The sequence below is a fragment of the Bos indicus x Bos taurus genome, chromosome 18 (genome assembly GCF_003369695.1).
Source record: "Bos indicus x Bos taurus breed Angus x Brahman F1 hybrid chromosome 18, Bos_hybrid_MaternalHap_v2.0, whole genome shotgun sequence".
Lineage (NCBI taxonomy): Eukaryota > Metazoa > Chordata > Mammalia > Artiodactyla > Bovidae > Bos > Bos indicus x Bos taurus.
Window position 1 is genome coordinate 54,889,178 of NC_040093.1, and position 17,530 is coordinate 54,906,707.

Here is a 17,530-nt window from a genome sequence, read left to right on the forward strand (position 1 = left end):
TTTCATTTTTACAAGGTAAACCTCTCAGGAGGGGACTATGACAAAGGGGGAAAAAAATTCTAAACAATCTATACTTTACCTAAGCTCAGTGTGATTCCAACAGTTACTCAGTGTGACTATCACTGCATTATTTTTCAAGAAATACTGAAAACTTTCAGCACCTACATTCTGTATTTCTAAGGTTCAATGAAGAAGTGAAGTCCCTTGGTCATATTCGACTCTTTGCAACCCCATGGACTGTAGCCTACCAGGCTCCACCCATGGGATTTTCCAGGCAAGAATACTGGAGTGGATTGCCATTTCCTTCTCCAGAGGATCTTCCCGACCCAGGGATTGAACCCGGGTCTCCTGCATCACAGGCAGTCGCTTTACCATCTGAGCCACCAGGGAAGCCCTCTAAGGTTCAATAATCAGGCTCAAAAGAATGAAACGTTTTGAAAGGAACCACACTTTTGCTCAGATAATGAAAACATTTTTATAACTGACTTAATCAAAAACGGTTAAAAACATAAATCTTGGGGGGAGGTAATGGGGGACCATCGATTCAAAAGTGATTAGACTGTAGCAATGCTCTGCACCAATACAAATAACTTAGAGCCCCCAGTGTCGCTCTGTTCCATTTCTCTTTTGGAGGAGCCGCATCACTTGCAGGATCTTAAGTTTTCCAACCAGGACTTGAAACTAGGCCCTGGCCCAGTGAAAGTGCTAGCCACCACACCGCCAGGGAATTTCCTCACAGTGTTCTAGAGAGCAGTTTACCGTCAGATTTTAGCAAGTCAACTAGATTTTAACATACACAGCAAACTATGTATCAAACCACATTTAAAGTTATTTGACAAAAAAAAAAAATAAAAAATAAAAAAAAAATAAAGTTATTTGACTACAACGCTTTAAAACATTTAAAATGAATATTTTCTTTCTTCTTTTAAATAGATTGAGGGAATTTCCCAGGAATGGAGGTTTTCCTTGTGAAGTGGGCTTCCCGGTGGCTGAAAAATAAAGCATCTGCCTGCAATGCAGGAGACCACCTACAATGCAGGACTCCCTCATTCGATCCCTGGGTTGGGAAGGTCCGCTGGAGAAGGAAATAGCAATCAATTTCAGTATTCTTGTCTGGGAAATCCCATAGACAGAAGAGCCTAGCGGGCTACGGTCCATGGGGTCACAAAAGAGTCAGACACAACTTAGTAACTAAACCACCACCACCCTTTGTGAAGCAATTTTAGGAATACAAACATGACAATGCCTTCTCACTTTAAGGGCTTCCCTTGTGGCTTAGCTGGTAAAGAATCCGCCTGCAGTGTGGGAGACCGGGGTTCAATCCAGGGGTTGGGAAGATCCCCTGGAGAAGGGAACGACTACCCACTCCAGTATTCTGGCCTGGAGAATTCCATGGACTATATATATAGTCCATGGGGTCACAAAGAGTCGGACACGACTGAGCGACTTTCACTTTCACTCTGAGTTTAAACAGCATGTCCGCTTTTAAAAGCACCAGACCATGCATCTCCCACTACAAGTTAAGAATGACGTTTAATGATCTACACAAAGGCTGTTACTATTCTCCCCTGACTCTTACAGCTTTCCCTTGCAATGAACACGTTTTAAAAAGTTACAGTAAAAAATTCACCCAAATAACCTAAAAGTTATTCGTTTTAAAAGTCCAAAATGCTGGTACATCTATCAATTAACTTCTCATTTAAAGAGAAATCCAACACCTAGATTACTCAAAATATTGTATTTTGTATAAGTAATAAAATGCTTATTTAAAAACTTGTTCTAGTATTGCTTGGTGTCATCTTACTCTCAGCAGAAGGATGCGCTTTGTCTTTGCTGCAATCCTGGCCATTCGTAAGAGAGCGCACACTTTGCATCTCGTTACTGCTTTCACCCTCATCGTTTGGTGCCAAATGCTGTCAGGTATGCCAAAATGTTAAACCAGCAAACATTAAAGCCTAAACAAAGACAATTCAGAACTTCCCTGGTGATCTAGTGGTTAAGAATCTGCCTGCCAACGCAGGGGACACGGGTTTGATACCCGATCCAGGAAGGTTCCACAAGCCTCGAGGCAGCTAAGTTCATACATCACAACTACTAAAAGAAAGGAAGGAAGGAAGGAAGTGAAGTCGCTCAGTCGTGTCCAACTGTGTGAGCCCAGGGACTGTAGCCTACCAGGCTCCTCATCCATGCAATTTTCCAGGCAAGAGTACTGGAGCAGGTTGCCATTTCCTTCTCCAGGGGATCGCCGCAAACCAGGGATCGAACCTGGCTCTCCCTCACTGCAGGCACATGCTTCACCGTCTGAGCCACCAGGCCCTCACTACAGAACCTGTGCTCCACAACGAGAAGCCACCAAAATAAGCAGCACAGTCACCACATTTAGGGAGCAACCCCTGCTCACCGCAACCAGAAAAGTCTCAGGCAGCAACTAACACCCGTGCGGCCAATAAACTTAAAAAAAAAAAGACAGTTCATTTTAACTGGGCCAATGGGGTAAGAACCTGAAGTACTGGCTACTGGTAAACTCCTTGGATAATGAATCCTGAAGAACAGCCCCAGTTTCTTAGGCATGTGTAAAAACACACACGTTCCTGCTTCTGACTTCCCACCTTAACTTTAGAAACATAAGCCATGAGGCTTTACAGTTTTATTGTGAACTGGCCCTACTTTGTGAGCCTTAGCATATCAAATGAAATATTAACTTCAGGCCAAACTGTTGCAGTTTTTCTTTTCCAGTCAAGAATTGGCCTTGGTGTGCTAAAATTGAATAAAATCCATTTACTCAATCCAAAATAGGCATTAAAAAGAAAAAAAAAAAGTACTTTCTTATATCCTAAGCAATAACTCCTAAGTGAGTGGAATCCTCAGGGATTACGACCGTGAGGTCGTAATAACTGGAACACAGGCAGGACTACCCATTAGTCACACAAGGGAGCACAATTAGTCAGAAGGCAAGACGTGGAAATGTCATCTGTCAAATGACTGGTAACGGACATGGGTTTTCCACTTAACGTAAAAGTAAGATAGATATCCCTCCCCACCCGACTCTGCTCATATGTCATTTTACTTTTAGTGACACATAAGGCACAGGTATTGTTCAGAAATTCATCTGAACACATAGGTAATCCGCTATCACTCTGGATAACAGTGCAGACTGTCTGCTCCCATCTTGGCCTCAGACCTGTATCTTTTGAACTATACCTGCAATCTTTATGGCTACAGGATCCTCTGAAACTGGAACCAGCCCTTCCTTGACTTCCGCCTGCTTTTCAGAGACCAGGGGAGACGTGGCGGGAGGGGAATACTTAGTTTCCACAGAAACCACAGGCAAGGAAGAGGAAGAAGGCTTAGAATCATGAAAAAGACTAGCCCACGACTTGGCAGGCTGACTGGCAGGCACAGTGCCCGCTGCGGAGGCTGGGGCATCCGCAGGTGGTGGGGCGCTCTCGGCCTTGGCGGGGTCCGAGTCCGAGCTCTCCACGGTGTGCAACTCCACCCCGTTGGCAGCTGTGCCCTCACCCAAGGATTCAAGTATTTGTCCGTTAGTGACTCCAAGGTTCTCAGTAGTATCAGTCCCCACGGAGGGCTGAGCCACAGCTGTCCTCAACAAGGTGTCCCTGCCGGCCTCGGCAGGGAGGCAGGAGGCCTCCGAGTCAGCCCCGGGGCAGCCCTCAAGCTGCCCTGCAGTCCTGGCCCCGCCGTCCAGGGCTCCAGGGAAAGCCCCAGCAGGCCCGGCGTCGCTGACAAAGTCCGTGGCGTCCTGAGGGCTGCCCCAAGTCCGGGGGGTCCCTGCCGTGGGTACATCCCCCATCAAGTCCGTGTCCTCGGCGCCTACGCTGTTGGAGACTGCTGGGCCGGCGTGGCCATTGACCAGGGCTTCCGCCGAAGGTGCACCCTCGCCACCGTCTTTCAAGTAACTGTAATATCCAGGGGGACGTTTTTTCTTCTTTTTACGTTCCCTTTGTCCAAGACCACCCGAAACACCATCATTCTCTAAAGCTTCCGCCTCGGCAGGAGAGCCGCCATCCAGGGCAAGGGCAGGGCCCGGGTACTGGCAATTGGCGGAGCTATAGTTCACTTCTTTATCAATGTCATCGGGGAGCTTTTTGGAAGTTGTGCAGCTAAGGATAAATTCAGGGGCCTGAGGGTTCAATGTGCTTGAAATACTGTAGTTGGGAGTTCTCGGCAGAGTGTCACTGGGTTCAATTACTTCATTAACACCAAATTCAATTCTCTGATAGTCGTGTCCTGTTTAGAAAGAAAATGATCAGTAAATATGCCACTAGTTAAGAACACAGCTATACAACTTATAAAAGTCTCAGTAATTATTTCTTTTTGAAACTAAAACCTTAAAGTCTTGCAGTAATTAACAAAGCTAAAACATTTAATTTCTGTGTTAAGTAAGTAATTTGCTGAAATAAATAATAACCACAAAATTATATTTAATTTGGAGATATGAAACACAGAAGCTGGTATCCATTTTCCACTCACGGTAGTTAAGGTAGAAATTAAAATGAAACTTTGAATAGGAAACAAATGCTATTCTGCCTATCTGAACATGTCCCTCAATGCAATCTGATTTTATTAGTTTATTTTATACCTAAGACTAGGGTATATATATTTTGGAAAACTTAATTTTTAAAAATCAACACGACCAACTTGGGGACTTGAAAACCACTGCTTGCTTGTGCTCTCTCTCTATATATATATTATGAATATATGGTTTCTCTAATTTGTCCAATTTAATAATTCAAAAAGTATAAATTATACAAAAGCACTCTTTCAAATTATCCATTTCCCAGACTCTTCTATTAACAACCTTAACTGAAGCCCCAAAATGGCCTTGCATGAGTGCCTGTAACTTCTCCTAAATTAATTCATATTGGATTAACCCCATGGGTAAGGAAGGTGCTTCCAAGATAAAGTTAGGACTGCAAACCTTTAAAAATCTCCTTGAAATCCTTTAATACTTCTTCCCCACTTCCCCACTGACAACAATCCACATATTCTATCCATTTAAGATGGACATTTTTTTCACAGATCACATCTCAAAAATTAGGCTGAGTTTCAGAATCAACTGAGTTTCTCAATAGAAACTAAACACCAATGTCATCTTATATGTGACGAAATAGTTACACATTTTGAAGTTAGGAAAGGATATGTATTTTTTTATTTATTTTTCATGCATTACTGAAGATTTCTCAAGTCTAGTACAAGAGGCCCACTTTTTCTCAAGGCGTTTATTTAAAAAAAAAAAATCACAGTACCAAAATAATCATATTCTACTCAGAAAACTGAATATATTTTACTTTCGAAGTATTTTTAGGAGAAAAAACAGCCCACAGAGGGGCCAGTGCCCTGAATAGTTTTCTAATTCTCCATTTGGTTTGATATCACACACCCTGGGAGTGGGGAGAATACACCAGCCCAACAGCAAAACATTCCTGAAAAGAGAACATGATGATGGTTACAGCTAACCATCTACAGAGATACCGAGAGAACAATTTCAATTCTCTGGCCCCTGAGCACTGCTTCGTGGTTTCCTTATTTTGAAAACAATCACCAAAGGAAATATATTTCTCCATTATCCCTAAAAGTGAACTGTCCAGTTTGCTTCCAGGGAGCTCCATCCAGTGAGGCTGCAAGGATGCAGAGCTGCTCTGTGGACCAAGACGGATGTAGCTGAAGCAGGGAGGCCACCGTTCAGAGACTGGAATGTGCATCGGGAGTCACATTGAAGTTAGTATGTGCTGTACCATGCAGCCTGTGCAGAGTTTGGTTATTCCCAACAAACACAGTGCGTTCCACATCTTAATCATTAATCTTATCGTAACATACAACACTCCAGAATGTGATGTGACATTAATGGAACCATTTTGATATGCTACAGTTGTTACCAAAACATTTACCAGACTGTGGACAGTCTGACCACATCCCTGGAAGGCTGAGTCCTACCCAGAACAGTTCGGTTCCTTTTCTTATGCAGGAACACGGGTTGTGGACACACCATGCACTGCACTCCAGGGCAGAGAAGTCAGGACAAGGCCCAACCTGTCGGGCTGGAAAAGTGATGGAAGGCCTGCAAGCTCATGAGCACTTGGATCATCAGGCAGGGGATTTGTTAGGGGAAGGAAAATTAGCTCAAACCAACAATCACACCCTAACACAGCACTCTCAAAGCCCGTGCACTGCAGCACTCACAGTGCAGTAGCCTGGGGTGCCCGGATGGGGTCCTGAAGTCTGAGATGCTCAGAGGCACCCAGGAGATGCTCATGGCCATGTCCATTTGAGAACCACTGCTTAAGTGGCTTCCTCAGCTGACTTCTCCAATCAGTTCATAGTGAGTCAAGTCAATAATCATGGAGCTCTCAGCCATGTGCAAAGTGTTTATTATCAAGGGGGAGGGGTACAGAGATTAGTAAGGCAAGGTCCCTGCCTCAGGGGATTACATCTATAGGAAGACAGACATCAAAGACGGGAATGATGGAGGCAGAGGGTGGGTGAGATAAAGCCTCTACAGCTTTCCAAGAATTTGTTGTATGACTCAGGGAGCTCAAACCGGGGCCCTGTGACAACCTAGAGGGGTGGGATGGGATGAGAGGTGTGAAGGAGGTTCGTGTTGATATATGGCAGAAACCAACCCAATATTGTAATTATCCTTCAAATAAGAATGAATTAAAAAAAATGAATAAAATTTAAAAATAGAATGCTCCTCAACACACACACAAAGAGATCTATCTGGATCAGAAACTACAGAGAGGTCAGAGGAGCTGGCAGGATAACTGGATGGGGGAGGGGATGGGAGGGAAGGAGGGGCAAGGCTACTTCCAGCTTTGGGGACTAACTTAAAAAGGCCACATTAGGAGCCCCCACCTAGAGTGTGAGGTGTGGTGGGAAGTGCCGGAACAAATCACTCTAAAGCGCTCATCCAAAACCATCCTGAGGGTTTACAACACTGCAGACGCTGTACTGTGCAGCTGCTGCACACAGAAACGGATGAGCGCCCACAGCTGAACTCAGCCTAAACAGGGAGGCAGATTCACTGACTACTGGACAGTGAGCTGGCACTGTAGGAGAAATAAAAACAACAGAACAGGACAGAAGAGGCCTTGGGGAACAGGGGCCTTTGAGCTGGCCTCTCTCAGTGTGAGCAGCTGTGTTTTTGGCAGATTAAAAGATGGACTTGAGAGGAGAGGGGGAAGAACGGAGAAAAAGAGCCAAGACGCGTAACTGAGCAGGGATGCCAGCCTGGAGGGGGTGGGGGACATGGTGAGAGTGAGGAGGAGGGAGTGGAGCAGAGGGGAGAGGCGCTGCGACACTGGGGGTCTGAGAGGGAGGCGGAGCCTTCATCTGCAGCCGAAGCCCCTGGAAGGATGGTAAGGCACGACTTGGACCAGGGCTCTGACAACAGGTAAGACAGCGAGACATCTGGAGCCCGAGCAAACACCGGCGGCACAGCGGCTACGTGCCAAGTACTGGAAGTCAGGGAGCACCTCAACCCACAGACGACAAGGGGGCTCCAGAGGCTGGGAGGCCTGGCAAGGGTGTCTGGGTCCCTCTGGCATCTCTTATTTTATCCTCATCCTAAGTCATCATAAGTTCTCTACCTTATGTTTCTTATAAAGCTGCTAATAATTTTAGATAAAATCATTTTCTCATTTGTCTGCAGATTAAAAGTTTACATGGTCTCTGCAAGGTTTATATTTAAATCTAAATTATAATAAAACCCTTTCTGACAATGCTATAGAAACAGGGAACCAAATCACTGCTCTCAAAGAAAAGGTTCAGCTTCCAGCTTCTCCAAGGCCAATGAGGACCTTGAGCATGATGCAAACTGAAAAGCAGTCTAGACAGGTGACACGTGCAATGGCAGCCAGCAAGATGAGAGGACCCTACTGTTAGTGACACTGTAACATATATGAGAGGGCTGCAACTCAGTAAGCATCACCTCCAGTGATCAGCTCAGTGTCTGGGACACAGACAGCCAGCTACTCAGTCAGGACAGGAGGTGAAGAGATCACCTGAATTCCCAAGAGCCCTGATAACAGGCGTGGACATAACCGCAAACTCAGGACAAGAGAAACGAGCTGCCACTGAGCCGGGTGGAAAGCACGTACTCAGAGACGTGCCAGTTCTGGGCCCAACAGCCGGTGCACTCAACAGACAGCCCACTCCGGAACCCGCACAGACAGCCTTGGCTGTGAAGGGTACACCTGTGCCAGAGGATCCTTACGAAACAAACAGAAATGAGCAATTATTTCCAAAACTCACCTTGGAGGTCTGATACTCTGAAGCACAGAATAAACTTTAATTCATTAGCCAAAGTGGTTTGGTGATTAAAGCTACTCGAGTTTACAGCAAAAACATCAAGCTGAAAGGGAAAGGAAGGAAGACTGCACCCACGGCGCGTGCTTACCATCGGGGAGGTCATCAGCAGCCTGTGCGCCACACAGAACTGTCCCACCGTATGGAGGAAGCTGCCCAGGGAAGTGGAAAACAGAGTTTAACTCAACAAACTGTTAAAGTTCAACACATGCTATTTCATTAAAGCAACCCTCATTAAAAGGCTATTTATCCATGCAACTTTTCATAACACTATTTTTAACAAAATAACACAGATGGGGAAAGAGTAAGATTAAACATCTTCATATTAAAACACCATCAGAAAGCTTTCCAACACTGATTGTTATTAAATAGATCCAAAAATGAGGTAAAAAATAAAAAATGGGCTCCAACGGACATGTCAATCAGCTACAAAAGGCTCACGACACACCCTCTGTTTCACAGGAGTTGCAGAGTACACATCAAATACTATAAACGCTTGTCTCTGTCCATTGACCAGTACAGAGTCTTCGTGACCATCTGCACACGTTGCTCACCATCACTACAAGTCCACTCAGCCATAGGCAGGAACCAAGCCTGGGGACAGTGAACAAAGCAGCTGGGAAAGAAAAGCCTGAGAATCACAGCTCTCTTTTAACAGGGTGCCTTAAACAACTGGATTAACAGCTGGCAACCACATTCCTTGTTTGGAAGAGAGACAGCAAAATGGTCAGTGCCTGGGCTCTCTGCAAAATGCAGGAAGGTATCATGAATATGCCAATTTTTTTCCCTCCTAGCTATTCCATAATACTTATGAGCTGGAATGTTTCAAATGGCTGTGTTTGAAATGAGAAAGTTTAGAATGGAAAGGGGTAAGGTAAGTGGACAGATAATTGCTATCTGAAGCAGGAAGCAAAGAACAAAAGGCTTCCAGCCTAACACGGCTTCTACCACAGCACTTCTCAAAGCCTGCACACTACAGCAGAAACAGCACAACACCCTGGGGGCCTGGATGGGGTCCCGGGCTTGGCATGTTCAGAGGCACCCAGGAGACTCTCACGCCCACAACTGTCTCAGAACTACTACTTCCGCTGATTTCCTATTAACTCTTAGTGAGTCAATGCAACAGTCTCAGATATAAAAGCTTATCACTCCAAGTACTCTCCTGAGAGAATTAATGACAAATAAGAAGCTAAGAAAACAAAACTGTTAGTCGCTCAGTTGTGTCTCACTCTTAGTGACCCCATGGACGGTAGCCTGCTAGGCTCCTCTGTCCATGGGGATTCTCCAGGCAAGAATACTGGAGTGGGTAACCATTTCCTTCTCCAGAGGATCTTCCCGACCAAGGGATCGAACCACGGTCTCCTGCACTGCCAGCAGATTCTTCACGGTCTGAGCCACCGGAGAAGCCCAAGAAAACAAAAGGAACTGACCACTTTCTGGACTTAGCAGTGCATACTTACACCAGACAGGGGCACTCCAGCATTCATCACGGCAGAGCACTGTGTGCCCAGGTGGGCTGCACTTGAGCCTGAAGTGCAAGACCATTCCACACATGACTCCAACGCTCCCATCCAGTGCCCCAGCCTTTATCACTGGCGTGGACACACGGAGCAAAACAGTGTGTCTGGGGAAGCCACAAATCAGGATGACATCCCTCTGCAGTCACAGAAGACAGCAAACTCCCTGACACAGCCTTTATTCCACTGATGACACTCGGGTGCCCCCTGGTGATAAAATCTAACTTGTAAGGCACTCAAAGTCTTGTTTTTTGAAATCACACTGTACTTAGAATCTAGGGAGTAGGAGAGCCAGGATCTGAAAACAGAGCCCCTGGCATGCCCCAGGGCAATACTGCTGTTTTCTCTTAAGTGTGTTTAAAACACTTACTTTGGTTTACTAACCTGGTAAGAGCATAACTGGGAATTACTAGAATGCCAGAATGAGTTCAGGCACAGAAAACGTGTGTATTTTTTTTCACTCTATACACTGCATATGGTGCCTGTTACACAGCAAACCTCCACCACCTCTAAGAAACCCCTTTGTGGGAACTGGGTATAATAAAAATGCAGCAGAATAAAACTGCAAGAATTGTTCAAAGTTCTCTCTTTAACTATATAGTTACTTATAAGAACAAAGAATTTTTTAAGCAAAAATATATAATCTCACACACAAAAGGAAACTGAGCAACAGAAAAAGCTAAAATTTATTTGTATTAGATACAAAATCAAACCAACTTACTCTGGAAACAGTGCTACCATATTGTGAGGTCAATACTCAGGACCTTCAATAATAAGAAGGTAGTATTTTTAAATCTTTTTTGCTACTGCTATGGGGTAAGGGGTTAGATCCCCACCCATACACACACACACTCAACACCACAATCTCAAGTTTTATTACATACCAAAGTGAAAACAAAAACTTTAAAAACTTTTTAAATGTCTTTATGACCTCAGGGAAGGAAAAAATTTCTTAAAAAATATTTTAAAAATCCACAAACTATGAGGAAAAAAAATACAAGACACTAAAACTTTAAAATGTACTCCAAAAGATTATTAACCCTATAAATCAATAAGAAAAAGACAAGCCATTTGGTAAAAATATGGACAAAAGATATAGAACAGGTAATTAACAGAAACAGAAATCTACACTGCCAATGGACATATGAAAGTAATGTAATGGTGCTCAAATGTTTGTAATCTGGGAGACGTAAATTAAAACGACAAAAATCCACTTACTCCATTAGATTAGCAAAAATTTTAAGTATGTCTATACTGAGAAGAAGAAGAACCAGAGAAGGCAATGGCACCCCACTCCAGTACTCTTGCCTGGAAAATCCCATGGATGGAGGAGCCTAGTAGGCTGCAGTCCTGGGGTCGCTAAGAGTGGGACACTTTTTACTTTCATGCATTGGAGAATGAAATGGCAACCCACTCCAGTATTCTTGCCTGGAGAATCCCAGGGACGGGGGAGCCTGGTGGGCTGCCTTCTATGGGGTCGCACAGAGTCGGACACGACTGAAGCGACTTAGCAGTGTACTGAGAATGGGGCTTTCCAGGAGACACTAGTGGTAAAGAATCCAAGTGTCAATACAAGAGACGCAGGTTTGATCCCTGGGTTGAGAAGATTCTCTGGAGAAGGAAATGGCAGCCCACTCCAGTATTCTTGCCTGGGAGATCTCATGGACAGAGGAGCCTAGCAGGCTACAGTCCTTGGGGTCAAAAAAAGCTGGACACAATTGGAACATCTGAGCACAGCATACTGGGAATTATCAAAAATTTTTCTTTTTAATGGGATCTAAAAGATCCATATAGTTATGGCTATGGTCTTCCCAGCGGTCATGTAGAGTTGTGAGAGCTGGACCATAAAGCAGGCAGAACACCAAAGAACTGATGCCTTCAAACTGTGGTGCTGGAGAAGAGAAGATCCTAAAAGTCCCTTGGACAGCAAGGAGATCAAACCGCTCAATCTTAAGGAAAATCAACCCTGAATACTGGTTGGAAGGACTGATGCTGAAGTTGAAGCTCCAGTATTTTGGTCATCTGATGAAAACAGCTGATTCAATAGAAAAGTAGAAAAGTCCCTGATGCTGGGAAAGATCAAGGGCAGAAGGAGAAGAGGGCATCAGAGGGTGAGTGGCTGGATGGCATCACCAATGCAATGGACATGAACTTGGGCAAACTTCAGGAGATGGTAAGGGACAGGGAAGCCTGGTGTGCTGCAGTCCGTGGGGTCGCAAACAGTATGACGTGACTGAACAACAACAACAAAAACTCTCATGCACTAGTGACAGGGATGCAGACTGTTAAAACCACTTAGAAAGCAGATGCACTAAAGATGCTTATTCCTTGCAGGGCGCCAAAATTCCATTCCTAGGAATACTTCTTGGAGAAATCCACAGAGGAGCATGAGGAGACATGACAAAATATGATCACTGCCACACTTCTGTACTAATGGAAAAGCTGAAGACCTAGACAGCCCCCTCAGCATGGAAACAGCTAAGTCCAATATTTCACAATGAATGGGGAATTTCCTGGCAGGGAATTCCCTGCTCAGGGAACTAAGATCCACAGGACACAGCCAAAAAAATAAGATTTAACAATTAAAATCAAAGAAGAACAAAATATCCAAATAAATCTAAAGAATATTTAGCTTAAAATAAACAAACTGCAAAATGATGAATACAGCATGAAACGACTTTGTTTTTGTTCTTTAGTCACAAGGCAGGTCTCTTCTGCGACCCCATGAACCATGGCCCACCAGGCTCCTCTGTCCATGGGATTTCTCAGGCAAGAATACTAGAGTGGGTTGCCATTTCCTTCTCCAGGGGAATCTTCCTGACCCAGGGATCAAACCCACATCTCCTGCATTGCAGGTAGATTCTTTACTACTGAGCCCCTGGGGAAGCCCCTGATGAGACATTTCTAACCGCACAAAACAACAAACAATATATACATGCACAGTAAGAGGTGAAAATCACAGCCAGGAAACAAAACGTACTGTGCATTTTTGGCAGTTTCAGTATTTCTGGGGAATAGGGCGAATGCGAGGATACAACGGAAGCTTCAACTGTCTCTGTAACGTTTTGCTATTTACAAGTATAGCAAAATGTTAACAGTAATCAAATCCAATGGGTGGGTCCAGTCATTTTTTCATGTTAGGCTCCTCACTTTTCTGTACATTGGAATTCCTAATTAAAAGGCATAAAAAAAAACCCGATCTAAAACATAACCATCAATTAAATTTATGCATGCACTCAATAAAACAAAATTGTCTTACCTCAACTGAAGCACGAGGAGTCACAAAGAACTGATTGAATTCATCAGGGCTAAAATCTCCAAAAATATACTGGGAAAAAAAAAAGAATCACAGATCACATAAAATACACAAATCACACAGTTTCAGAAAACAGTGTTACATGGACCCTATAAAGAATCCGCCAGGACCCCCCAAGACCCTCTCCAGGAAACAGACAGTGCTGTCTGGAGCTCCTTCACAGCCCCACTGCAGAGAGGTCTGTAAGTCTAGATAAAACCTTAGGGTTTTACGGAAGAAAATCAAAATGATGGACCTTATGATGGGAGAAAACGTTCCAGACAATACCAACTGCCAGCAAGGATGTGAAGCAACTACAGATGCAGAAAGGCACAGCAACTCAGAAAAAAAAAAAGCGTTCGGGAGTTCCTTATAAAGTTTACTTACCACACAACCCAGCAAGCCTACTCCTAAGCACTTACCAAAGAGAAATGAAGAACAATGTCCACAAAAACAACAACAAAAAAAACCTGTATGCTGAAGTTTACAGCATCTGTACTCATTCATAACCACCAGAAACTGAAAAGAATCCAAATGTGTATCAACAGGTGGACATGATACATGAACATGATGATCTACTAATCAATGACTCTCTAAAGCATCACCCTAAGTGAAGCATCAGACTTACAAGGCCACATGCTATAAGGACATCCACCAAAATATTAATGATTTCAGTTCTTGAATATGAATGGACAACAAAAAAATCAAAGGACATGAGAGGCAAAAAATAAACAGCAATAAAGAGGGTTACTATTAAAACAGGGGAAAATGAATCTGTGTAAACAAAACACAGGATACAGAAAAGAAGTTAAAATTCTAATCTGTATCCTGAAATTCTAGCAGGTAAAATAAGCAGAATGTCAAGAAAAAAAAAGGAGAGAACAAGGAAGTATTCAAAGAAATCAAAGGATTATTAAATTTAAATTACTAAATTTACAAACTCAACAGAAGATCTTAAAGAACCAAAATCAATACAGCAAGACAGCAATGCTTTGAAAGTTCCAAGAAAAAAAGTGTCTCTTTTTGTTTTCATAGAATTCTATTCTATAGTTTACTACTCAAGTGCAAAAGGCAAAATAATTCTTGACTCTCATACACACTTGGGATGAGTGGAGGTGGGCTGCTTAAGAGTTCCAGAAAATGCATTCAAGGGATACAACAGCAGTAACAAACAAGTAGGATCCAAAAGATGATCGATACTGCAGACGTGAAGCCCAACGCAAACGTGAAGACTCATGTTGCTTTATTTAATACCAACAACAGGAATGCTGTCCACATAGAAGAGAACCACTCTACCTTCTAAGTGGCTACTTTAATTCACGATGTGGGGAAGACACATTAGGATAAGAAGTGAACGTTCTTATAGGATTGCTAAGTTTTTCTCTTCAGGCTGGATTTCTCTTGGAAAGATAAAAATAAATGAAATACTCTTTGAAATCACACTTCTATGTACACTTTCTACAAGTATTTAAAAAAAAACAGAAATTGGTCAATCCAGTAAGAGAACTAAAATTTCAAATGATTCAACAAAATCTTGTCAGTGAAGAGGAAGGGAAGGAACCGTGATCCAGCAAGCCTTCTACCAGTCTGCTGGAACAAACCTCATGGTCAATTATGAGAACGCTCCAGTTCAGTTGCTCAGTCGTGTCTGACTCTTAGCGACCCCATGGACTGCAGCCTACCAGGCTCCTCCGTCCATGGGATTTTCCAGGTAAGAGTACTGGAGTGGGTTGCCATTGCCTTCTCCGAATATGCTATCTAGGTTGATCATAACTTTTCTTCCTAGGAGCAAGCGTCTTTTAATTTCACGGCTGCAATCACCATCTGCAGTGATTTTGGAGCCCAAGAAAATAACGTCTCTCTGTTTCCACTGTTTTCCCATCTATTTGCCATGAAGTGATGGGACCAGATGCCATGATCTTAGTTTTCTGAATGTTGAGCTTTAAGCCAACTTTTTCACCCTCAAGAGGCTCTTTAGTTTTTCTTCGCTTTCTGCCATAAGGGTGGTGTTATCTGCATATCTGAGGTTACTGATATTTCTCCTGGCAATCTTGATTCCAGCTTGTGCTTCATCCAGCCTGGCATTTCATGATGTACTCTACATGTCAGTTAAATAAGCAGGGTAACAATATACAACCTTGACGTACTCCTTTTCCTATTTGGAACCAGTCTGTTGTTCCATGTCCAGTTCTAACTGTTGCTTCTTGACCTGCATACAGATTTCTCAGGAGACAGTTAAGGTGGTCTGGTATTCCCATCTCTTTAAGAATTTTCCACAGTTTGTTGTGATCCACACAGTCAAAGGCTTTGGCATAGTCAATAAAGCAGAGGTAGATGTTTTTCTGGAACTCTCTTGCTTTTTTGACAATCCAGCAGATGTTGGCAATTTGATCTCTGGTTCCTCTGCCTTTTCTAAAACCAGCTTGAACATCTGGAAGTTCATGGTTCACATACTGTTGAAACCTGGCTTGGAGAATTTTGAGCATTAGTTTGCTAGCGTGTGAGATGAGTGCAACTGTGCGGTAGTTTGAGCATTCTTTGGGGTTGCCTTTCTTTGGGATTGGAATGAAAATTGACCTTTTCCAGTCCTGTAGCCATTGATGAGTTTTCCAAATTTGTTGGCATATTGAGTGCGGCACTTTCACAGCATCATCTTTTAGGATTTGAAATAGCTCAACTGGAATTCCCATTACAATCTCCACAAGCTTTGTTTGTAGTGATGCTTCCTAAGGCCCACTTGACATCACATTCCAGGATGTCTGGCTCTAGGTGAGTGATCACACCGTCATGATTATCTGGGTCATGAAGATCTTTTCTGTATAGTAGTTCTGTGTGTTCTTGCCACCTCCTCTTAACACCTTCTGCTTCTGTTAGGTCCATACCATTTCTGTCCTTTATTGTGCCCATCTGTGCATGAAATGTTCCCTTGGTATCTCTAATTTTCTTAAAGAGATCTCTAGTGTTTCCCATTCTATTTTTTTCCTCTATTTCTTTGCACTGATCACTGAGTAAGGGTTTCTTATCTCTCCTTGCTATTCTTGAAGAACTCTGCATTCAAATGGGTATATGTTTCCTTTTCTCCTTTGCCTTTCGGGTCTCTTTTCTCAGCTATTTGTAAGGCCTCCTCAACCATTTTGCCTTTTTGCATTTCTTTTTCTTGGGGATGGTCTTGATCACTGCCTCCTGTACAGTGTCATAAACTGTCCACAGTTCTTCAGGCACTCTGTCTACCAGATCTAATCCCTTGAATCTATCTGTCACTTCCTGTATAATGGTAAGGGATTTGACTTAGGTCATACCTGAATGGTCTACTGGTTTTCCCTACTTTCTTCAATTTAAGTCTGAATTTGGCAATAAGGAGTTCATGATCTGAGCCACGGTCAGCTCCTGGTTTTGTTTTTGCTGACTGTATAGTGTCTACATCTCTGGCTGCAAAGAATATAATCAATCTGATTTCAGTGTTGACCATCTGGTGATGTCCATGTGTAGTCTTCTCTTGAATTGTTGGGAAGAGGGTGTTTGCTATGACCAGTGCCTTCTCTTGGCAAAACTTTGCCCAGTTTCATTTTGTACTCCAAGGTCAAATTTGCCTGTTACTCCAAGTATCTCTTCACTTCCTACTTTGGCATTCCAGTCCCCTATAATGAAAAGGACATCTTTTTTGGGTGTTAGTTCTAGAAGGTCTTGTAGGTCTTCATAGAACCATTCAACTTCAGCTTCTTCAGCATTAGTGGGGATTACTTGGATTACTGTGATATTGAATGGCTTGCCTTAGAAACAGAGATCATTCTGTCATTTTTGAGATTGTACCCAAGTACTGACTGCATTTCAGACCCTCTTGTTGACTATAATGGCTACTCCATTTCTTCTAAGGGATTCCTGCGCACAATAGTAGATTATGGTCATCAGAGTTAACTTCACCCATTCCAGTCCATTTTAGTTTTCTGATTCCTAAAATGTCAATGTTCACTCTTGCCATCTCCTGTTTGACCACTTTCAATTTACTTTGATTCATGGACCTAACATTCCAGGTTCCTATGCAACACTGTTGTTTACACCATCGGACTTCACTTCCATCACCAGTCACATCCACAATACGGCGCTGTTTTCATTTTGGCTCTGCCTCTTCATTCTTTCTGGTGTTATTTCTCCACTCTTTTCTAGTAGCATATTGGGCATCTACCGATCTGGAGACATCTTTCAGTGTTGTACCTTTTTGCCTTTTCATACTGTTCATGGGGTTCTCAAGGCAAGAATACTGAAGTGGTTTGCCATTCCCTTCTCCAGTGGACCACATTTTATCAGAACTCTCCACCATGATCCATCTGTCCTGGGTGGCCCTACACGGCTCGGCTCATAGTTTCGTAGAGTTAGACAATGCTGTGGTCCATGT

The 17,530-nt window shown here is 43.3% G+C and overlaps 1 protein-coding gene across 1 annotated transcript in view; it reads right to left on the reverse strand.

Moving 5' to 3' along the window:
* The window catches only part of USP10 (ubiquitin specific peptidase 10), a 63,237-nt gene that overhangs the window by 20,525 nt on the left and 25,182 nt on the right, over nucleotides 1–17,530 (reverse strand). Inside the window, exons 2-4 of the mRNA XM_027513893.1 lie at nucleotides 13,102–13,170; nucleotides 8,417–8,477; nucleotides 3,202–4,248 (exon numbers count right to left, since the gene is read on the reverse strand). Coding sequence (XP_027369694.1) covers nucleotides 3,202–4,248; nucleotides 8,417–8,477; nucleotides 13,102–13,170 — 1,177 coding nt within the window. The remainder of the gene's footprint in view (nucleotides 1–3,201; nucleotides 4,249–8,416; nucleotides 8,478–13,101; nucleotides 13,171–17,530) is intronic.